We start from the raw sequence: 25,545 nt of genomic DNA on the forward strand, positions 1-25,545 counted from the left end.
ATGTACACAAATATGAGCAAGCACTCCGCAAATTTTGGAAAAACGTTGAAAAAAACTTTTAACTCAGCATTCATACCATAAATTTTCATCAACTTAAATAGGTCAAAGCATAAAGCATCATGTGCTAATGGCAGGGTCAAGAATTTACTAAGGAGTTAGGGGCCGACTGTTCGCAGCACAAACCCTGGAGCCCCACTCCAACAGCTCTTTGCTAGTATCATCCTTGTGAACTATCACTTCAATGAAGCATAAGGAGTCCTTCTTGGCTCCTATTGCCATCTCAATTGCTTCTACGAGCTCTTCCTCACAAAATACCTGAAACAATATCAAAATTTTAGTAGTATATCAAGCAATTTTATCAATGTCAGGAACTGTATTTAATTCATTCAAGCAATGTACGGGGTTTGAATTTGACTCACCTTGGTTGTCCAACACTTACCTTCAACATTATGAATTGCATCAACCAAGGCAATATAGTTCCAATTCTTGATCACATTGTATGGGCCATCATGAATCTCTACTTCGATAGTGTACCCACCATTGTTTATGAGGAAAATTATGGTTTTCTACCCACATCGCAGCATTGTGGACACATCTTGTGCGGTCACCTATTGAACCAATCACCACCAACATTATGAAGATGTACCCAAAGCAAGAACATTATACACAAGTGAATCAATTTAGGATAAACTACTAAAATAGTCACTTTTGTTTGTCTTAGATTACATTTTAGTCACTTATATTTGAAATGTTACATTTTAGTCACTTATGTTATCGTTTTGTTACGAAATGGTCCTTCTACCATTAAACTCCATTACCTCTCTAACAACGGTCCTACGTGGCAGTCCAAATTGGTTTTAAATGTCAAATTGAATGTCCAGTTGCTGGAATGAAAATATATTTTTAATTAAATAAATTTAATTTGGACTGTCATGTAGGAAATCTAAGTTGGCATTTAAAACTCATTTGGATTGCCACGTAAGACAGCTGTTCAGGAGGTAACGGAGCTTAATGGTAAAGTGACCATTTCGTAATAAAACGATAAAGCAAGTGATTAAAGCGTAACATTTCAAACATAATTATTTCAAACATAATTGATTAAATTATGACTCCTATTTTCCGTCAAATTTGAAAAATAATCTTTCAGTTAAACTCTGTTTACATGTTTCAATCAAACACTGATTAGTTTAGATTATTTTATTATTATTTGATCTATGAATTTAGCCTATAAATAGGCTCTTTTACAACCTTAGAAAATATACCCATTAGAGATTAGAACTCATAACACATTTAGAGAATTTTGTGTTTACATTTGAGGGTTCTTTGTTTTCAGGTTTTCGGGATTTAGTTTTTATCTCCATCATTTGTACTCTTCGTTCTTTTGCCATTATAGTAAAATTATCTTTGCCCGTGGTTTTTATCCTCTTTGGAGGAGTTTTTCTACGTTAAATTTGTGTGTTCAATTTCTCAATTTTTTCTGCTATTTTTCTTGTTCGTTGCTTAATCAGGTCGATCCCTAACAAGTGGTATCAGAGCTAGATCAATTTTCATAGATCAACTCGTTCAGAGATAGCAGCAACAAGGTTTGAAATTGAGAAGTTCGATGGTGAGACAAATTTTAATCTGTGGTAAGTTCGGATGATGGCAATTCTAGTTCAATCAGGCTTGAAAAATGTTATTATCGGGAAAAAGCCTGAGAATCTAAATAAAACAGAATGAGAAGAGCTTGATGAAAAGGCTTTGTCTGTAATCCAGTTGTACCTCGCGAATACGGCATTGCAGGAGGTATTGATGGAGAAGACCTCATCTGCCTTGTGGAAAAGGTTAGAAACTTTTTATGCAACTAAGTCTTTGGCTAACCGTTTAGTGTTGAAACAACGTCTATTTACGTTTCACATGAACAAAGGTGAGCTTCTTAGAGAACACATCAGTCAATTCATTACTCTTTTAAATGATTTAAATAATGTTGATGTTCATATTGACGATGAAGATCAGGCTATGCTATTATTGTGCTCTTTACCCCCTTCATACAAGTCTTTCAAGAAGACCTTGATTTATGGCAAAGAAAAACTCTCGTTCGAAGATGTGAAGGGTCATTTGTTGAGTAGAGATAAACTCGACAATGAGTTTCATTTGGATAGCAAGGCAGATAGGCAACCTTCCGTTTTGGTAGCATCAAAGAAACGAGACAAAAGGTGTTGCTATTGTAAAAAGTTAGGTCACGTCAAAGCAGATTGTTATAAACTGTGAAATAAAAGAGCTGCTGAGAGTAACGACGAAGATGTAGCTGGTGCTAATTTGGCCGATGAGAATGGTGATGATTTCTTGTTAGTGTCAACAAGCGATAACTCCAAGCTCACGTCCGAATGGATCCTAGATTCAAGATGTTCTTTCCACATGTGTCCCAATAGAGAATGGTTCTCCATATACAGTTCGGTTGAAGGTGGAGTTGTGCGCATGGAAAACGATTCATCTAGTAAGGTAATTGGTATTGGTACTGTTAAAATTAGGATACACGATGGGACGATTAAGACACTCTCAGATGTCAGGTATGTACCTGATTTACGAAAGAATCCCATCTCCTCGAGTATTTTAGACTTGAAAGGATGCAGAATCAACACCGAGTCGAGCGGCATTAAAGTATCTCGTGGAGCTCTCGTCTTATTAAAAGGTAAAAGAACCATCAGTCTTTATATTTGTAATGACCCAAAATTCACGGGCATCGAAAAAATACATTAACGGGCCTCCTTCTTAGTAAATTGAGTTCGAAAATAATTACTATAAATATTTATGAGTTTAGCGATGTGTTTAATTAGGTTTAAATTAAGCGAATTTAGTTTAATTTATAGTAATTAGTAAAAAGGACTAAATTGAATAAGGAGTAAAATTTTAATTATAAATTAATAGGAAATAATAAGGACCAAATAGGTAATTAAGCCTATTTGGGAAGATGAGGCGACAAAAGGGAGTAAAAATCTAAGATTTTTTAAAACAATGATTATAGAAATATTTAATTTAGTTATAAATTTTATTAAATCAATTTAAAATAATTAGATTTTTATATGATAATAAAATATGATTTTGACAAGTGGATGGTGATAAAAATACAAATGTAACAATAATAAGCATACACTTGTAATTCATGAATTTAAATTACTTACTATTTAAGTAAATAGATATTTATTAAATAATTATATTATAAGATTTTTATGTGATAAATAAATTAAAATATGACAAATGTATGATGATGATATAGTACATGTGTAAATATAAGAATATTACACTTGTAAGAAATATATTGATTAATAAATAGATATTTATTAAGCTATTATATTATTATAAAACAAATAAAATAAATAAAAGTAAATAGAACAAAACAAAAGTAAAGGAAAAAGAAACAAGCTAACAAACAAAATAAGTAAAAGAGAGCACTCGAAAAACAGGGAAGAAAAGGGAAAGAAAAGAAAAGGGGAAAATCTAGATTTTAATGCTTCAAGGTTGTTTGGTAAGCTAAATTTAGTCCTTTTCTTTTAAATTTGATGTTTTAGAAGTCTTAAAATAAGGTTTTGATGAAATTAATTTGATAGTTTGAAAGTTTATGAGCTTTTAAACAAAGTTCATGTTGAAGAAAAAGAAGAATTAGGGATTTAATTGAATGAATTTTAAGTTAGAAATTGAAAATGGGATTAAATTGTAAAAAAGCTATAAGTTTTGTGTTTTAGGAAATTAAATTGAAAGGAGTTTTAAATTAGGGTTTTATAATGAACATTAGATTGTTAGGGTGAACATGGAAGGAAATCGAGTAGAAATGAAGTATAAATTAAGTTAAACAAATAAAAGAGTTAATTAGGATTAAATGCTGTAATTAATAATGTAAATTGTTATTTTTTTTCGTAGCTAACAAGGAAAACGAGGCATCGGCATCGGCATCCAAAGGAAAAAAAAAGATCGTTGAGGAGTAAACTCGTATTCCGGGTTTCTATTACTATAACTCAAACTATTTACTAAATGTATACTGAATCTATAGTTATGGAATAATTAAGTTAAGGTAAGTAATATATTTGAAATTAAATATGAGTATGTGTGAAAATTTATTTATATATGAATTAAGATAATAGATGTTTGAATTGATTATGAATTGAAAATTTGTGTGTAAATGAAATTGAAATTGGAAAAGTAAAATAATATCCTATTAACTTGTCAGACTAGATTTGATACAAATGGCATGCCATTGGATTTGTAATGTGATGAGGAGATTGTAGTTCGGCCAAGAAGATGTTTCTGTTATTATATACTTCGGTTTATCCGAAAAGGCATTTCATGCCTTACTGGTGTGTTATGGAGGATTTATAATATTTCGGATGTGTTTGGGTTGGACATTCTGGTGTGTTTGGGTAGAATCCGCGTATCTGTCAAAGTCCGAGCCTTGTTAATAGGGTAAATAATTGAAATGAAATTTTGAAAATGAGATTAATTGTTTTGGCACTATTGAAAAGTATGAGAAAGAATGTATGAACTAAATTATGAATTGAGTTGGTATGTGAAAAATGAAGTATGAATTTAAGATTTATGAAGTAATATAATTAGTTTAAATGATTATAAAATTTATGGTTGATGTTTGTAATTTATTAATGTTAAATAGTCTTGATTTATAGTAATACTACTGAGTATGAAATACTCAGCGTACATTGTTTCCGTGCGCAAGTCATTAAAGTTTCGGATCCGGTCTAGCATCCAAAACAAACCTGACTCCAACAAAAAGATTTTGGTGATGTATTTCTTCCTTTTGTTAAGTGGCATGTACTAGGTAGTTGAATATAAATTATGTATATACATTAAGTTAAATGATTTTGGTTGTATATAAATGATTATAATGTTTCGGATTATGAATATGATATAAAGTTATGAAATGGTAGATTTGGTATTAAATAATTGAAATGAAATAAATATTATTAATTACACATATATACTAACATGTTATATTGTTTAAACTAAGGTATTATATTATTATTTTAAGATAAATTGGATGTAATTGAGTATACTTAATCATTGGTTGGAGTATTGATATTGGATTGTTTTGGGTTTAAAGTTTGCAGAGGGTTTTATGTGAAAATAAGTGGAAATGCTGTCAAAATTTTAAAAAAAAATTTTAATTACAAAAAATTTCCGGAGAATTTGAACAAGTTCCGTTTCACTTTTAAATTTACGTTTTGGCTTCGAGCATCTATTATTAGGACCTAAATATTATATTATACTATGAATATTATTATTTATTTGTGAATTATTTTGTAAGTTGTCTGATATGTCTGGTAATGCCTCGTAACCCTATTTCGGAGACGGTTTGGGGTTAAAAGGGTGTTACAGGTAATGCCTCGTAACCCTATTTCAACGACGATTTGGGGTTAAAGCGGTGTTACAATATTCTGGAAGGTTCTACAGTGACCAGTGAAATCGGACGTCCCTCGTCCGTTACGGAGTTGAAGTCAACTCGTTTGGAACGGAAGCAACTTGGTCATAGGAGGGAAAAAGATATGACCGTTTCGTTGAAGAGAGGTTCTCTTTTGGATGCAGGTTTTGAAAAGTTAGGGCACTGTGTTCGTGAAAATCAAACCCGAGTTAGTTTTGATTTGGCAGTATACAAGTCGAATGCTAGAAGTCTTCCAGTTTCTAAGCACAAATTCGACTCAGTTAATTCCCTGCATAGTTCAAGATAGGCTCGTGACGGGTTTTAGCAAAGATGGCGTTGTAGAAATATGAGTCAAGGTGGAGATTTGTTAAATATGACTCCTATTTTTAGTCAAATTTGAAAAATAATCTTTCAGTTAAACTCTGTTTACTTGTTTCAATCAAACACTGATTAATTTAGATTATTTTATTATTATTTGATCTATGAATTTAGCCTATGAATAGGCTCTTTTATAACCTTAGAAAATATACCCATTAGAGATTAGAACTCATAACACATTTAGAGAATTTTGTGTTTACTTTTTGAGGGTTCTTTGTTTTTAGGTTTTCAGGATTTAGTTTTTATCTCCATCTTTTGTACTCTTCGTTCTTTTGCCATTATAGTAAAATTATCTTTGCCCGTGGTTTTTATCCTCTTTGGAGGAGTTTTTCCCTATTAAATTTGTGTGTTCAATTTCTCAATTTTTTTCGCTATTTTTCTTGTTTATTGTTTAATCGGGTCGATCCCTAACACTTTCAAAGCAATTAAAATAGCTGTGTCGATCATTTCATGAGCATCCTCCAAGTTATTAATCACAGCCTAGTGCAAACCAAAGACCCCATATTTAGCATCTTCCTGATTAAACAAAAAACTACAGCAATAGTATTTAATAACAGGAGATAGGAGAGAATATAACCTGATAACAAGTAACAGTCTGGAAACATCTGAGCTCTTGACTAAAATCAGGCAAGCCAACAGTGTGGTGAAGAATCCGGTTAGTTCCATAGTCATTGGAGTTGGGTCCACCCACAATGTAGATAAGAGGGAGACTCTCACTGTAAGCACCGGCGATGGCATTCAAAATGCTGAGCCCACCAACAGTGAATATGACAAGGCAAGCACCAACGCCATGTGATCGAGTGTAACCATCAGCGGCGTACCCAGCGTTGAGCTCGTTACAGCAGCCGATGAGGTTAAGCCCAGGCTCGGCAATCAAATGGTCAAGCAAAGTCAAGTTGAAATCACCGGGAACAGAGAAAACGTCGTTCACACCAATCTGAACAAGCCTCTTAGCCAAGTGGCCGCCCACAGTGGCTTTAGAGCAGTTGACAAAGGCGGGGGAAACGGAACCTTGAATGGTGGAAACGGCGTCGTTTGCCTGAGAGCAAACGTCGTTGGAAACAGGCTTGCAGTTGTCAAGTGATCCAATCTTGGTATCCATTTCAAATAAAAAGAAATAGGAAATCTGGCGAAGAAAAATGCAGAGAAAACTTTTTGTTTTGGGCTAAGTCTGGAAGTAAAAGAGCAATAGTTTGAATGTGAATGTGAGGTGAAGTGGAAAATAATGGAATTTATAAGGGAAAATGATACAGGGGGCTGTTTTTTCTCTGAGAGTGGACCGGGAGATTTGGTTTCTAGTTTCTATGGAGGCTTTAGATAAATAACTCGAAAATTTTAAAAAATTATGAAAATTACCTTACAACTAGATTATTTAGAATAGTAATTTAATTTTTACAATTTCAATAGATGTCTTCGCTTTCCAAGATGGTATCACTTAAAAGATGATTCAATCATTGTTTTATAATTACAGAAATAATAAGATGAAAAAAATTATTTTTTGTATCATCACTTCTTAAGGCGACACTTATATAAATTTTTATCCATCGCATTTTCACATGTATTTTTAGAGTTAAATGAAAAATATATAAATTGGATTTAAAAAATTATAGTGCTGCCTTCTTTCAAAAAATGACCTAATCTGGTAAATTTTAAAATTTTTGGCATTTATGGGTAATTTTGTCAATATATAGACTATTAAAATTGTGAAATTGTATTTTTAATATCGTAAAAATTACAACTTACTTTCGCCCCTATAAAAAAATTTTGATTTCATCTCTCCTTTTAGTTTGTATTAGGAGTTGGATTGCATTTTACTTTTTCTATTAAAAAATAGACAAATTAGTCCATACATAATATCAAAGAGCAAACTAAATTTTTGTTAAAATTTCATTTATTTGACTTTTATTAGAATAATGTTTTGATGTAATCGCAATTCCTCTTATATTATTTTATTTTCAACATTAATAAATATTCTTCTTCACTTCCTATAGTTTTTTTCGAAATTTTTTAAATAAAATTAATTTTTTATTTCTTATTATTTTACGATCATTCTATATTGCTATTATCAACGTTGAGTTATTTTATAATGATATGGGTTTCCCAGCCCTAGCGAAAAACTGGTCAGGTGGGTATAGGCTAAGGGCATAACCCTTTGATGCTTTGGTCCCGTTGAAAGCATCACCGGCAGCTGCAGCCCTTTGAAGATAGTGAATAAGATAGCGGCGGAGTTCAAGATCAAGAGGGTGCAACAGACCCTCCCAATTTTTCTCACCGCTAAGCTCCCTCCAACGAGATGCTATCGAAGAACTTGCCATTATTATTTATTTTCTCCTCTCTATATTCTAAAACTTTGTTTGTGGGGTTGTAGCTTTGCTGTGCATGCTTTATAAAGACTGGATAACTTCGTCCTCTATTTCATGTGGATTTGATTCTATATGCAGGTTATTTTAACTTTAAATAATGTTGCGTACAATTGTTTTCAAATTACTCTCAGATCCTTTTCATTCGATAAAATCTCATCGGCATAGGAAAAGAAAAATACTAACAAAACCGGGCTACACCGAAAAGCAATACAAACAAAGACCACTGTTGTCTTCAATGAGAAAGCAATGAAACCCTAAACACCCAAAAGCATAACAAACGAAAGCCACTGTTGTATGCAAATAAAAAAGAGTAAACCCCAAACACTCAAAAGCATTACAAACAAATACCAGTATTGTCTTCAATGAGAAAGAAATGAAACCCTAAACACCCAAAGGAATAACAAACGAAAACCACTGTTGTCTGCAAATCAAAAAGAGTAAGCCCCAAACACTCAAAAGCATTACAAACAAAGACCAGTATTGTCTTCAATTAGAAAGCAATGAAACCCTAAACACCCAAAGGAATAACAAGCGAAAACCACTGTTGTCTGCAAACAAAAAGGAGTAAAGCCTAAACACCCAAAAGCATTACAAACAAAAACCATGAGATATATTGAGTTTTTTATTACTTTGTCTGTACATTTTACGGTTTATTTTTCGGTAAGTGGCCAATCACATAGGCATGTGATTTCTTTTTATAAAAATAAATATTTTCTTTTATGCACATTAAAAAATATAAAAATTTCAGAAATATATAATCTAAAATTATAAATATTTAAAATTACGATGAAAAGAAAATAGTTGAAATTAATGATATTATTGTAAAATGTTAAAAAAAACTTTAAGAATATAAAATGTGCAAAAATTATTTAAACTTTTTAAGACTTATTAAAATTATAAAAATATTTGAACATATTAAAATTTGTAAAATTATTAAAAAATAATAAAAATTTTAAACAATTGTGAAAATCATTTAAAAATTTAAATTGATTAAAAATGTAAGAATTATTTGAAATTTATAAGAATTTTAAAATTTTAAAAATTATAATATATTTTACAATTTTTCTTAAAATAGAAATTACAAAATGGCAAAATATAATGAAATTACCAAATTATTATGCCAAAATAAACTATAAAACGGATTAGATGATTTGTTTTTAAGGTATGATAAGAGAGATGATGAAGAATATTAAAACAACCAGATCAACCAGAGTTTTTTTTTTTTTTTATAGGCAAGATTTATTATTTTTAAAATGAAAATCTAAACAACAGAGGAAAAGCATACAGACCAAAACAACAGCAACATCAAACCAAACCAACACTACCACAGTCAAAAGTAGACCACACAAAACTAGACCAAAACATAAATTATTGCTTCCAAAATGATGATTCCATTCAAGTGACCAAAATATAAAGGTAGCCACTGCGTTGGTGGATTTGGATAAATCGAAATAATTGAATATACTAAAAGGTTATTGTATTTTTCTTCTTTGTAGGCTTGTTTGGGTTTTATAAAATATTATTCTATGACGAGGAAAAATTGGTTGTTGTACCTACATAATCACTGCCAACTGGAGCTCATTTATGCTTCATTCTTTGATAGCATAACCTTTGTAAATTTGAACCCTATATCGTAAAATCACCGTTAACTAAGATCTTGAGTTGAAATGCAATTTGGCTTCTTAGGTGATGGCTTCATACTCACATAGTAGATGAAATTTATAGGTCATTCAGCTCCACAACACCACCGTAAATTCAAACATTCCGTAAAATTATAATTATGTCTATCTCAAACATGGACAAAAATATATCTACAAACTATTAATTTCCAACTGTAAAAAATAAAAATAATTAATTTTTGTAAAATTGTAGGACAGGTTTTCTTCTCTCTCTAAAAACAATATTGATCGATAAATTTTAAAAAATTAACATACTTTCTTATTTTTTTTCAGGATAAATTAACCTAAAATTGTGTTATTATATCATTTTGGTTTTTTTTTTCTCTCTCCAACGTATGTTTCCGTGGAAGCCCTAGGTCTTCGATTTTCACTCTTCAGCTGTGGATTTTACATGGGATGTAATGCCAACAAAAATTTGGTTACTCATCAATCGTTAAAGCCAATGTTAAAAAGGCTATTAAGAATTAAAAGTTGCGTGTTAAATTTAACAGTCAAAACATTCAATCGATCAAGTTTTTGAGTTGAAGAGCTTAATTAGCTGAAAAAAAATATTAAAAGGAATTTAATTGAATTTTTTCACAATAATTGGAGAAAGAAATTTAATTTTTTTTGGCTTGCAGTTTTAAGCTTCTTTTTTTTTTTAACAAATTGGAGGAAAAAAACATCAACATTGTTTAAAACATGATTATTAGGGATGTCAGACTTTAACTATCATTCTCTTACGTGGTTGATAAAAGCTAATATTTTTAATACCTTTTATTATTTTTATTATTTTATATGATTTTATGATTTTTTTTTATTTTTACCCATGTGGTATCCAAATTTCTAATGTCTAATATTACCTTCGCGATTAACTCGTGAAATGAATGTACGACTTGAAGGAAATGAATATTATAATTAATGCTGACTAATCCTCCCGCGATGAATGCATGCATAGCATTAATTTCATGGCACATACTACTACCAAAAATTTCAAGTATTAACGATTTTCATTGAACAAAAATAATATTATATTAAAGGAAAAAAAAAAGCACTAACTTTATTCATGGAAATATGTAGACAAACACACAGAGTTGAGACAACACAATCATGTCCAACGCAATGGGGCGTATGACAAGCGACCTTAACGTCCAACTTGGATTTAATTTGCTATTTGGACTGTAAGTAGAGGTCCTTTGCAGGACAGAGATACAATACTGGTTTTATATGATTGCATTTAAAAGGATGTTATTTATTTGACATGATCGACCGGTCGAATTAAGCACTCGGCGGATCTGGCACATAGGCAGTGTCATTGAACTTCCAGTGCCCATCGTCCGTTTGAACCATGTTTTTGAACAACTCCTGAGTCCACCAGTTATCTGGTATTTTGTATTTGTCCAGTAAGCCATCACTACTTTTGTTTATGACTGCATTATCAAAATCTAGTTCTTCTTCAAGTTTGAAATCTCTATCTTTTTGCATCCCTGCAATTCCATGCTGGTAACCCTCCAAATTGTGAGGATTAATTTTCTCTTTCAAGTAGGGTGACTTGGTTGTGTCAATCTCCAACTCTTCGCCCACATGGAAGTATTTTGGTCCAAATGGAACCTTAGGGACAGGATCTTTGTAATTTACGATGCGTAGGATATGGAAGTTCTCAAGTCTATCACAAACTCCTTTGAAGGCTAGGTTTCCAACACGAGGGCTAGCAGCTAGAAAGCAAGTCACCATGAACGCTTTATTCGTGTTGTCTGTTGGCTTGTTGAAACCATTATGAGCTATGTCCATAGCGTTTAGGGTTGCAAGTGCAGCACCTAAACTATGGCCTGTTACAGTTATGCTGACCTCCTCGTTCTGATACTTGTCCACCAGCTCCTTCACCGCTTTACAAGCCTGACGGTCATTAATAACGAATTGAACTGTCAATGTGAGTAAAATATATGTTCAATTATTTATGTATATCAAGAATTACCTGTTGCCTGGCGCTGGTTTTAGTGTAAGGGGAATTTGCATTTGAGTTCATATAGGTGTTGTAAAAACCAGTATGCACCTTAACAGAGCCAGTTCCGAACAAATCTTTAGCTGATGTTCGAAAAATATTAGCATCGCTAACCCACTCAGATATTGTTATGGTTCCTCTCCATGAAACAAGAATATCCCTCCTTCCAAGAACTACTTTTCCTTCATCTGTGGCCACCGCCACATAACCAAAATATGCAACTTCATCATCGCTCGTAGCAGCGTATATGAAGTTGGTCACTTTATAACGGTATGGGTTACCCTTTTCAAGACCAACCCTAGCGAAATACTCGTCAGGTGGGTATAGGCTAAGAGCATAACCCTTTGAAGCCTTGGTCCCATTGAAAGCATCACTAGCAGCTGCAGCCCTTTGAAGATAGTGAATGAGATAGCGGCGAAATTCAAGATCAAGAGGATCCAGTAAACCCTCCCAGTTGTTTTCACCACTAAGTTCTCTCCAACGAGATGCTATTGCAGAACTTGCCATAATGATTTTATCTCTTTTAACCTTATAAATTCTAAAGTTTCTTGGTGAGGATGCGACTCGTAGCTTTGTTGAGCTTGCTTTATATAGACAGGGAAAGTTAATCCTTAGCGAGTTTATTGTTGAGATTAAAAAAGTAAAATGTTTATCATTATAAACAGTAAAGTAAGTGCGCAAATTACCATATAAAGAAGCAAAGTAATGGTGCAAATGGCCTACTTGAAGCATGCAAAATAAACATCGTACAATGCCCGCCAACGCCGCGGGTTCTCCTTATTAATAGATAGGAAGTCAAAGCGTTAGTACTCTGACTAAGACATGCTCGGACAACATTATCACACCACGTTTGAAAGTGCTTTCTAAATGCTTTTCATTTCCTTTTCTAGAAATTTGAATTCTGATAATCCTACTGGCAAACAATCCTTGGCCACAAGAATAATCAAGAGAATTATTTATTTATTAATTTTATTTCGTGTAAGAGTACTAAATAATTCCTTCTGGAATGCACGGATCAATTTCAACCATTAGATTTGTTTTAAAAGTTAAGATCTAAATTTTAAAAATTATTATTATGGACATTTAAAATTTATTATTTAAATTTTAAGGTTTATAGTTTAAGATTTAAGATTTAAATTTTAGAGTTTAAGTTTAGGTTTTAACATTAGAGTTTAGGATTTATAGTTTAAGATTTAAGTTTTAGAGTTTAAGTTGAGAATTTTAATTAAGGTTTAAGATTTAATGTTTAGGGTATTATGATGTAGGGTTTGTGATTATATAATTTTGGTATTTAGGGTTTAAACTTTACTAATATATTTGATTTTTGTTTTTAATTATACATATTATAAATAAATATTAAATATACATCAACAATCCATGTCGTTCTCATTTCGTTTTGTATGGTAGAAAATAGAGAGTACACCATATGGATGGTTAAAATTCAATGTATGTGGTATAGCTAAAGAGGATAAAGCCGGCTGTGGAGAAATTTTGAGAGATTTAGAGGGGATTGCAAGAGGGATATTCTCTGGTGCTGCAGGTACAAATATTGCTGAGGAAGCTGAGATTGAAGCGGTGAAAATTGCTCTCGAAGTGTTTGAATCGACAAGCTAGAAGTGTTCTAATTCACTGGTAATTGAAGTAGGCTCCGCGGTGGTGTTTTCTTGGTGTATCAACAAGGGGCTGAGACCTTGGTGTGCAAGGTTGGATCCATTGTTTTCTCTTTGGTAGATAGGAATGGAAACGACCTGACGTTCTCATTGGCTTTGACTGGGGTAAATAGTACTCAAATGTTTAAAGTTTGGTGGTGAATTTTGCTTTGTTTAATACTTTATTGCTGCTGGAAATATGCTTTAATTTTTGCTATATTTTTATTTTTTGGATACTATTCTGCTTTGTTCCTATCAACTGAGCAGTGTGAATGTAGCAAAAAAAGAAAAAAAGAAAAGAGAGGGTACAACCTTATCTACTCCAGTTATCACTACGACAAATAGTTTATTTGTCATATTTGTAAGTTGACAATTTTTGAAATTTGATATTGTGGAAGTATTCAAGCCTATTAATGAAAATTAATTTATTTGGAGTAACACATCTTAAAGATTGGATGAGTTCAGGTTGGATCATACAAAACAAATCCCTTGGATCAAAGATGTTGGATCGAGACAAACTTGGAAGGCTTATCTCTAGCACTTCAATTTACATTGGTCTTTAAAATTATATTGTATATTATTATTTTAGATGTTGTTTAATATGGAACTGAATGTAATTGATCTCTACTATGTTAGCAAGTCTTGAATTTTTATATAATGAGAGACTTGTATAGATTTTGTAACGAAACTAATAAAGCACTTATTTAGTCAATTGAGAACATTTTTGTGAGAGTGCGTTTGAGAGAATAAAACCTTTTGTTGTTGGGTTTTACAGCCTGAGTTCTCATGGAGAGAACTTAAAGGTGAGAGATCTAGTATTTAGATACAAATGTGAGGTTGCTATAGTGGAGTGTGATAGGACTTAAATCACTTCTTGTATTGGGATTAAAGATAATAGATTCTTCTTACTAAGCTAGACTCCGTAGATATAAGAAAATTGAATTGCACAAACAATTCATTGTCTCTTTTTTTATTATTCTATTTTACATAGTTTCATCTGAAGTGCCCACTTCTGCTATCCCTTCCATTCATACTCTGTTTTACTTAACAAGCTAACAACTATTTGAATCTTCAATTGGTATCAAAGTGTCCAACATTTAGTGGTGATCCCTAGCTAGTGTTGTTATTACTAAGTTATCGAAGGATCATTAGTTGCATGTCCTCCTATGTTGGATGGCTCCAACTATGCCTATTGGAAGGTAGAAAAGAAAGCTTTCATCACAATAATGGATGAGAAAGCTTGACAAGCTATTGTTACTGGTTGGAGACCCCCTACAAGCACTACAAAGGCCGAAAGTGTTCTAAAAGTTGAGCATTGTTATGGTTCCTCTCCATGAAACAAGAATATCCCTCATTTCCAGAGTAGTTTTCCCTTCATCCGTGGCCACCGCCACATATCCAAAACACACCACTTCATCAGCACTTGTAGCAGCATATATAAAGTTGGTCACTTTATAATGGTATAGGTTTCCATTTTCAAGACCAACCCTAGAAAAAAGTTGGTCAAGTGGGTATAAGCTTAATCTTTTGATGTCTTGGTAAGGTTGATAGCATCATTAGCAGCTCTAAAGGTTAGTTTAATAATGCCTTTAAAAAGCACTTTTAGAATAAAAAATGATTTTGAGATAAAAATATTTTTAAACAAGACACTTCTAAGAGAAAAAGTACTTTTCAAAAGCTAAAAATTGACCCAAAAGTCTTTTTTTCAAAAAGCAAAAAAACTTTAGGTTTTCTCAAAAGCACTTTTTATCTAAAAAATGCTTCTTTTTTGCTTTATTCGATTTATCCTGTTGTAAAAAATAAACAGAACAACGTTCGAAAATTTAACATTACAACATTCCAAAAGAAAACACATTCAATCACTAATAGACCTACGTTTAGATCAAATCAATAGCTCACCACCAAGCTTTAAACATTTCCTCACGATTTATACATTCAATCGCTAAGGAAAATGCCCTAAACCCTATAAGCTTAAAAACACGAGAGAACAAAGAGCCATAAACCCTAGCCTTACCCAATGAGAACCCAGAGCTTACTAAGAGTATTAGTTCATAGGAACAAATAATTAAGGTAAGGAATCATGGTCACCAACATCGGTATGCATGCCTCGGATCTAGGAGGTATTTCGCAACAAAAGAAAGATGAGATCCCTAGTCAAACCATCACTCCCAGCCAAATCCATCAAGCAAATAACAAAATAAAAATAAAAGCCAACTCATAAGATTATCGAAACACCAATATTTGCTACCATATTCAATCATTACATCAATATATCATTCTACACACAATTTGAGTCGAATAATGAACAAAATTTTTTTTTCTATTATTATTTTCTTGAATAAAAGGTAATATTTTTTTTTATTTTAAATAAAGCTTCAAATCAATGGTCGAAATTTAATTTTAGATTGATACAATTTGCATTAAGGGTCAATTAAACAATAGTAGGGAGTCATTTTTGAGAATTTTGAAGAACAATCATAAAGTTCTTCGAGAACAATCATCGAAATTAACTCTCTCCAAAAATTTTCTCTTCAAGTTTGATTGTGATAACATTTTTTTTTCTTGAAGGAGGTGCTAGAGGAATTTAAAACAAAACACCATGTTACCAATAATATTATTTTGTTAGGTGTTCATGAATTAGTTGATTCGTTTTAGACCGAAATAGAATTTATATTTTTCAATTCAGGCTGACATAATTCCATCAGATTTATTGTTTATAAATAATAAAATATAAAACTAATTTTATATTTATTTTTATTTTTATAAAAATAAAATATTTTATATTAATAGTTTTTATTAAATGGTGGTTTTAAATTTACTAAATTCTCTTATTTTCAAGTTTTAATGCTACAAACATATATTATTATATGTATAATATCTTGAATTAAATTGTTATTTCCACATATTATTCACACAAAAATCAATTATGGATTTAACTATTGTAGTTTGTATCAAGATTTAAATTTCAAAATTCAAAGAGTGTAAGAACTAAGAACAAGTTAATTGGAGAATATAAAATAAATATATAATTTTACGCATATAATAAGATTAATAAAAAATTTAATTAGTCATATTTAACTACTGTCGTTTAAATCAATACTAAAATTTTAAAATTAGAAATTTGTAAAGACTAAAGTTGACCACTTCAACTTTGAATGAATAAAACAAACAATAACAAAACAACAAACCGGCCACACCACCATGACATTAGGCACCTAGTGCAATAAAAAAAATACAGAGAAATTCATCTTTGAACCCCATTGAACCCCATGTCATCAAGCATAACCAAGGGTAAACCATTTAAGAATAATCATCATCTTGACCTTCGTGATCCATCAATTTCCAAGACCCATCTTCTTGTTGGACCATACCTTTGTTTTTCCGAACCCTCCAAGACACTGGCACCATGTATTCATCTTTTAACCCATCGAGTGATTTGTTCACAAGGGCTATATCACGATTAACAACCAAACTAAACCCTCCTTTACTACCTTGTGTGCCAGCCACCCCATGTAAATAACCTTCCAAATTATGCCAACTTGATAAGTTCCCAGGACTCTTCAAGTACTTTGATTTACGGGTGTCGATACCCAATTCTTCTCCCACATCCGAATACCCTATCAAAGGATAGTTTGGGACGACATCTAAGGCGTTCCGAACGCGTAAAGCTCGAAGGTCTTTGAAACCTGTAAATGCCTTTTTGAAGTCTGAGTCGCCAACTCGGGGACTAGCGAATAAAAAGGCTGTAACAAGAGCGGCCTTGCTCGACTGGTTTTGGGGCTTGTTATATCCATTGGCAACTACGTCGATGGCATTCAAAGTTGCAAGGGCTGCACCTAAACTGTGGCCGGTGATTGTGATGCTTATTTCCTCGTTCTTGAATTGGTCTATTAGTCTCCTGACCTCGTTAAGAACCTATAAAGAATCAGTACAAGGACAAGAACCATTTTTATTTTTATTTTTATTTATAATAGATGATGCTACTTGTACCATTTTAAGTCAACTTGTGTTAGGTAGTTATGAACTTGACTGGAATCAAGCATATGATTTCAATATCATACATAATTTATAAATAAAAAAGAGTTTAATATGAATGTTTTTCAGCTTTGAGAGGATGTCGACTTCGTTGGAAGAAGTTTATAAAGTGTTATTTATTGGGAGTTGACGGACCCTCAACGAGTCAATATTGTCTAAATGAAGGTTTTGTCTCCTAACTTTTTAAGTGGCCAAGTACTTAAAGAGATGATAGGTTCATAAAATAGGAGCACCTTGTTTGGTGTCTGATAAGACGAACTATGCACGTTGCCTGTTGTCATTTATCAAGAAAATTTCACCCTATAAACTCACCGTCTCTTAAGGCACACAAATACTTAATAGAGTAGAGAGACAAACTCCAACCAAAAAATAACATTGACTTATTAAAAATTTGTAAACTCCCTATAGATGTTACTTTACAAACTTTTTCAAACTTTTTCTAATGAAATCAAATTTCCTCAACATCATTAACTTACTATTGGTTAAAGGAAAATTTTCTTTTTAGTACAAGATTTTTGTTGATAAACAATAAATTAAAGAATCTCTCACCTGGTCCCGGGCACTGCTTTTGTTATAGGGCGAACGTGGGTCATCCGAGGTGTAAATCGAGTACCAACCCTCATGCACCTTAACATCACTTCGTTGATCACCCAATATTTTCCCAGGTGAAACCATGTTAAACTCAAAATCATTGATCCATTCCAAGGTCTGCACCGTTCCTCTCCAAGCAATCACAATGTCCCTCCTTCCCAACATTGCTTTCCCTTCATCCGTAGCCACCGCAACGTACCCTATCCAATTTGATTCTTTATTCCAAGCTTCCCTCGATATCGGCTTCACGATAAACGCTTCAGGGACTTGAATCTGTGATGTCGCGTACAAGAATTTCGTCACCTGGTACCTATAAGGATTGCCTTTCTCCAAATTCACATTAGAAAAGAAATCTTTCTTGCCATACAAGCTACTCCCAGCAAATTTCGATGCCTTCTCGGTGTTGAAAGCATCATAGGCAGCTTGAGCCATTTCTCCATAGTGAATAATGTAACGCCGGAGATCAATGTCTAAAGGGTCCAAAAGCTCTCCCCAATTCTTTTGGCCACTTAGATCCTTCCATTTTTTTGCTATACTGCTGCGCATTACCTTGTTTTTCTTTCCGAACCACTTCCTAGAAATGCATCGTGTTCCCATACCTTTCAAGGATGCTTCATGTTGTTGTTCATCGATTATTTATATCCCCAAAACTTGACTGGCGCCGACATTAACTACCCAATTTCCATTATGCAAGCAATGTAATTTTCTTGCCCATAAAAAAAAATCTATCAGTGATTAGATTTTTCATTTACCAAACAAAATAAGTTTGTAAAGTTTAACATGCTAATTTGCCGTATATAAGTTAGAATTATATTCTTTTATATATATAATGATAAATTTAGTACTTAATGTTTATATTTTTATCAATTTAATTATTTTCCTTTTCAGCTAAACCACTTTTTTAGTGTTAGTTGGCAACATGCATAACGGTTCATATATATTTTATATTGATATGATACTTTTTGTTTTATATGTCATGCTAATAAATATTATATTAAAAAATAACATGAAATATCGTGAATTGTTATACATGTTATCATGTTTAAAAATTTAATATTTTAGTTTGTGTTTCCATTAAAAAAGCAACAACTCGACTTTTTAAAAATTAATAGTTAAATTTAATTTTTTAAAATTAAAAGTAAAATTTAATTAAAAATAAATAAAATTAAATCAATATAAAAATATGTAAAAGGTAAATTCATCATTATATGTTGATTATCTTTATTTTTCTTAAAGTGACGTGCAATTAATTGCACTACAACAGGAACTTAGACTACGATGTTTCAAGTGACAGCTCGAAAAGGAAAATACAACCAACCTACCACATATACTATTATCATATAATACCATATTGGAAACTTATACGGCTTGTTTTATATGTCAAAATCATTACATGAAAAACCAAACACATTAACTTCTCTTCCTGTGAATTTTCTGGCTACTTCGTTTGTCTCTTAATATAAGCCCAAGTAATTTAAAACCATGTAGATGTACGGTATGTTTCTTTCACGTATAAATTTCAGAAATTAATAAATCTTCTGATATTAGTATTGAGTATCACATTAGGTATATTACGCGTTCAAAAAAATTATAATTTAATTTCGACTCTTAATAAATTTTAGATTCCACCTGCTCCGTGGATTACAAAAGAAAAATCCTCAAACTAATATTCTTGGCTTTGAAGGGCATTTACCTGTTTTTGGACAAGGAAATTCATGTTACCTCCCACCGAAAGTTGGGAGAAAATCAGAATGTTTTGGAATATATGCATCAATAGACAAACATTTGGTAGAAGCTTGAATTAGGTTTTAGCAGATGAAAACCTTAAAATAGAGTGACTTTGCTTTGAAGTTAGCAAAAGAGAGAAAATGTGGTAGGAGATTAAGAGATGCTTGCTAAAGGAAGAAGGCAAGTGTTGGGACTTAATCACATAGATAGATACTTTGCTGAGTCTTTCAGTTTTGGTGAAGTCTCTCTCTGGAGCCAATTTTAGAAATATTTATTACCTTTGAATTTAAGGATACCTTGCCTAAAACTATCTTCTTTTCGTTATTTTTTATACATATTTGGCTAAAAATATGTTGTTTTTGGTTATATTTGATATATACGTAATAAAATTCTAAAATATAAATTGACTTGTTTGAGTAGAAATAAAGAGGGAAGTTCAGATTTTATAAAAAGGAATATTATACTAATCAAATTATTTAAATTTCACCAAAAACTGGTTTTTTCCAAATTTCTCAAAGCTTTTTTGTTTAATTCACATATAAAATAAATAAAAATTAAACCAAAAAGATCATTTTATTACCTTCATATATTTTTTATATTATTTAATATATTTAGAAAAATAATGATACTTACATTGCTTCGCATAGCTGCAGGCGCTGAAGTGAGAGACGGAAGCGGTGGCTGGCTACTGGGATGGCAGCTGCTAGGCTTTTCAAGGGGAGGCGTGGGTGTTGCTAGATGGCCTTACCATGGCATGATCAGTCCCAATAATTATATTCTTTAAATATCAAAAATATTGTCTATAGTCGTGGCAAGCACTAGTCTGGATCCTTCGGTTGAGTGCTTCACCACGTCCAATGGTCAAGTAGCTCGGTAGGTTTGACCTGATTAGGTCAATAAAAAATTTTATGAGTTGGTCGGATGAAAATTTAATTTAAATAATAAAAATATTTTAAATTTTAAATTTTCAATTTAATTAAAAAGTATGTAAAATATCAGTTAAAAATATAATTTTAATATTTTATTATTATTTAATAGTAAAATGGGCTATTTAAGTGGTCAAATTAGTCCAAAAATTGGTTTAGGTATGAAATTTTTTTGAATCCAGCCTTGGCCCGACCTATAAATACTTTTATTCACACTACTTTGTAATTAAAAATTGTATTTACATGAATAAAATATATAATCACAAATACAATAATTTTAAAATATCTTAATTTTTATTATTCAAAAGAAAAGTATGATGTTGTTTGATAAATTGAATGATCAAGTATATAAAAAAAGTGTTGTTTGACGAATATAACTTTAAATTAAATTATTTAAAGAATAATGTTAATAAAATAAAATAAAAATAATTGAAACAATTCGCTTTAAGGGTATGTTTGAAAAATCATTATTGATTTTTAATGTGTTTGATAATCATATTAATTTTTACTTAATATTAAATTTAAAAAATATATTGAATATGATAAGTAAGCAGATAATTTTTTTCACTTAATGTTGAAAATATTAAATTGATTTTATTTTTAAAATCTTATTTTTGAAATAAATTATTTTCTCATTTTATCAAGATCAAATTTTATTTTTAAATTTTATCTGAAACTATTCAAAATAAAATAAATAATATCATATTAATAATATTAAAATTATAAAATAATGAATTTTCAAAAATTAAAATAATTATATTTAGTACTTAATTTTTACAAATATATTAAATAAATTTATAATACAAATTCAATGCTTATAAAATTCAATATTTAATTATTATTATTTTAGTTTATCAAGTGATAAGTAATTCGTTATTTACTTATCAATTTTTATCGAAAACTTCTATTTTTTTAATGATAGATTATTAAGTATGCTTAAAAGATCATTATGAAAAATTATTTTATTGATCTTTCTCACTACATCATTTATGGTCCTTTTGATTATTTAATGATATTTTAGTAATTTTTTTCATGTAACACATAATTTTGATAATTTTTTTACCCATAACCTGAACCTTGAACTCCTAATTTTGAACCTTAAACCGTGACCGATGCTTAAGGTTTGGGGTCAGGATTCGAGGGTTAAAGTTCTGAATTCAAGGTTCAAGGTTTAATATTTAAAAATTACTAAAATTATGTGCCAATGACATAGAGAAAATTACTGAAATGTCATTAAATAATTGCAAAAGGACAATAAATAATGTAATGAGAAATATTCATAAAATAATTTATCGATCATGATAGATTATTATTTTTTAATATGGAATATCAAATAAGGCTTAAGTCTAAAAGATTACTTGATTGAATTAAATCTATCAATGGGCTGGCTTGGTCTTATTGGATTTATAAGTGGGCTATAACGTTCTATCCATCATGATTTGGGCCTTGAGACCACATCACAAAACGTTAATTTTAAGACAGTGATGACATTATCCAAATAACTTCAGCCGAATTGCATCCTCTTCTAATTTATTTATTTATTTTTTCTTTATAACTAACGTATTATTTATGTCTATTTTATAGTTATATGTGTTAAGAAAAAAACAAAATTCCACAACATTAATGAAATTTACAATTTAAGTCTCTTATCTAAATCTGTAGAACTGTTAATAGTTGGGGTTACCTGTTTAAGTTTGAAAGTCTACCCGAAATTTAAGAGAGTTTAGATAAAAATAGTAAATTTGAAAAATGGGTTTAGACTTGAACATTCAATATTTAAACTCAACCTGGCCCGCTTTTAAGTTTATAATATTTTATATTATGTTATTTTATATATTATGTAATTTAGAACACATTAAAAAATAAACATATACCAAATATATAATACTACTCTAATATAAACATTAAAATAATGTTAAGATAACTATATAAAAATTTCAATAAATAAAAATATATAAAATTATTAAATATTAAAATAATATAATATAAATAATTTTAAAAATTAAAAATATTATAGGAGGGCTTAAAATAAGCTTAAATTAATTTTTTTTAAATATAAACACTTTTTCTCATTAAAAAATTTAGACAAATTTTAAACCCTCATTTTAAGTCAGACCAAATTTAAATAAACATAAAATAAACTGAAAAACATTGGTCACGTTTCTTTTTCACATATCTCTTACTATTTTTCCCATTAAAGAATCCCAATGTTTTCAGTTTACATCTAAATCAAAAGCCAAGTAATGGAGCACCTACTACCTATTTTCTCACCGGTATTAGGTGCTAGAGTAAGATTTTGTCCATTACTTCGTTTTTTGTTTTGTTTTTTATTTATAAAGTAAAAAGCGATTTTATTGGTCGAAAAAGTTAGTGGTGTTACAACCTAGAATATTAATAATAATACATTTCATTAAACATTAGGAGTTAAAGTACAAACACGAAAAGACACCAAATTAAAGAAAATCAAATTTAAAATGGCATTTAAGATTGTTTGTTTCCATTGTTTTGATAGTTACATGTCATAATAATTAGAGGTCTTTAATATTAGAATTAAATTTATTGTTAATCAAATTATTCAAATATTTTAATAGTTGATCAAATTGTATATTAATTGAATTGAAATATTTTGATTAATTTGATCGATTAATTGAATTTTGTATATTTTTATATTTTGGTTAAAATAAATATAAAATATATAAAAATACATTGCTAATGTTAATTTTTTATTTAATAGTTCAAAAACTTAAAATAGAGGTGAAAACAACAAATAATATATTAGAAATACTACATAAATATTAAAAGTTAACAACCAAATACTTCATTAGTCTTGAAAATAATAAATATTTCTATTAATTGGTTAATTCAATTAATTATCCGATTTTAAACTAAAATTTTAAAATTATCAATGAATCGATTAACCGCTCGATTTTAACCGAACAATAAACACCCTTTATCATAAAAATATAATGGATAAAAGATTAAAAAAAAAAAAGCCTACAAAATTAATAATACTAAAAAGTTTAAGAGATGTATGATGGTGATAAACCATTAATAACAACATTCTAATTCCATCACTGTAAGATAACACCAACAATGACCCCTCATCTCTTGCTTGCTTGTAATCTGAACATCACCATTTAATTGTGGAATTAGATTCTGGTGCTGCCACTAGTCCCATTCAAGGTTCAGCCTCCACAAATATTTTGCTTCATCTCTTAATGATTGTAGGACTATTTTGAATACTTTTGAATGCATGTGAATTCTGGGTTTTTTACCTAATTGGGTTAAAAAAATTTTAAAATACCAAAATAGGGTGTCAAATATATTATTTACGGAAATGGGTTGTTTTTTTGAGTCGAGCCTACTTGACAGGCGCGACCCATTTTTTTAATAATATAATTTTTTTAAATATTATTATTTTATTATATTTTAATAATTTTAAATTTTAAAATTCATCGGTCAAAACCGGTTGAGCTGGACCCGAGGCGCGACCGATCGCTCTGCTGCAGAGGCGTGACCATCGCTCCTGCTGCAGAGGCGCGACTCCTGCACCCGCCACGTGTCCCCGCCTCACCCCGCCCTGCACCTCCCATGCCACCCGAGAGAAAAGAAAAAAATTTATTAAGTTTAATAATTATTTAGGGTTTTTACTAAAATAAATTTAAAAAATTATTTATCAAATAGGTTGTCACCCAATTATATACTGAAAATTGGGTTTTTTCATTCGCGCCTATCGTGACAAAGAAATGATTATTTTATATTAATTTTTAAATAAAATATTATTTTTTATTTTAGGGTTAGTATGACTTATGTATAAATACGAATCAGATTACGCTTACTTGAGAGGCGCGACTAATCGAGCCTTTCTCAGAGGCGCAAATGAATATGGTTGTGGTGGGGCCCACACGTGCTTAACTTTTCCCCTATATATACTCCCGAAAATCAAATGGTTTCATATACACAAAATTTAGCATATGAAAGTTGAACGGAAAGAAGAAGATAGGGAGAAGAAAAAAAATAAAGGAGAAGAAAACAAGGAGGAGTATTTTTTTTTGTAAATAGAATGTAAAGTTTTGTTATTAATTTTATTATTTGAAAGTTATTTTGTTAGGTTATTAATTTTGTTAGCTTATGAATGAAAATATTTGCATTAAAAATTTTATGTATTTTTTTCTATCCAAACTGTTTTGAAAATTTGAAAATTTTTAATGATCTAGTATTGAAGATGGAGAATCAATTTTTGTATGTGTTTTTTCGATGGAGAAATTTTGACAACAACCATGGGATGTATATTTGAATGTCGCAAACAAGTAGCAATGAGATTTAGTAAAAATATCTCGTTTGATGATATGAAGGAAAAAATTAGTGAAAAAATTTATAAACGTTGTGGGAGAGGGATATCGAAACTTTTCTACAAGTTTCCAGTTTCGACGGATCCCATAAAATTCAGCGAAATGGAAGTCGTAGACGATGAAGACGTGGAGACAATGGTCGCTCTTTATTGTGGGACTCGAAGCAACCAAAATGCACCTATTCAGTTATTTGCTGAGTTAGCTTATATAGAGGCAACTGAAGATCCCACTTCATTAGGTGAAGAAGATAGAGCTCAAGAGCCGTGTATGGTGGTTCCGATATCGTACGTTGATAGCCAATCAACTATACACGGGATTGACATTGATCTTAATGCTACACCCGAGACTGATGTGGTTGGTGATGATGCATACCATAGTAGTGATCCTTCTGATCACGAAGTCGATAGTGAGAGTGATCCCGACGTAGATGAGGTCCCGGATGATATTGACGACGAA

General features: G+C 30.9%; 2 protein-coding genes and 1 pseudogene across 2 annotated transcripts; all 3 read right to left on the reverse strand.

The window, feature by feature from the left end:
• Positions 1-147: 147 nt before the first annotated feature.
• Positions 148-6,887, reverse strand: LOC108488053 (pyruvate decarboxylase 4-like; annotated as a pseudogene).
• A 3,948-nt stretch (positions 6,888-10,835) lies between these two features.
• LOC108488794 (phospholipase A1-IIbeta-like) lies at positions 10,836-12,427 on the reverse strand. The gene is made up of 2 exons (XM_017793081.2): positions 11,782-12,427; positions 10,836-11,702 (listed from the first exon to the last, which is right to left on the reverse strand). The coding sequence occupies exons 1-2, from the start codon at positions 12,313-12,315 to the stop codon at positions 11,085-11,087; spliced, it is 1,152 nt and encodes a 383-aa protein (XP_017648570.1). The 5' UTR covers positions 12,316-12,427; the 3' UTR covers positions 10,836-11,084.
• Positions 12,428-16,577: 4,150 nt separating this feature from the next.
• Positions 16,578-18,749, reverse strand: LOC108488678 (phospholipase A1-IIgamma). Its single transcript, XM_017792968.2, has 2 exons — positions 18,042-18,749; positions 16,578-17,372 (listed from the first exon to the last, which is right to left on the reverse strand). The coding sequence occupies exons 1-2, from the start codon at positions 18,678-18,680 to the stop codon at positions 16,758-16,760; spliced, it is 1,254 nt and encodes a 417-aa protein (XP_017648457.1). The 5' UTR covers positions 18,681-18,749; the 3' UTR covers positions 16,578-16,757.
• Positions 18,750-25,545: the final 6,796 nt, after the last annotated feature.

The sequence above is a fragment of the Gossypium arboreum genome, chromosome 10, assembly GCF_025698485.1.
Source record: "Gossypium arboreum isolate Shixiya-1 chromosome 10, ASM2569848v2, whole genome shotgun sequence".
Lineage (NCBI taxonomy): Eukaryota > Viridiplantae > Streptophyta > Magnoliopsida > Malvales > Malvaceae > Gossypium > Gossypium arboreum.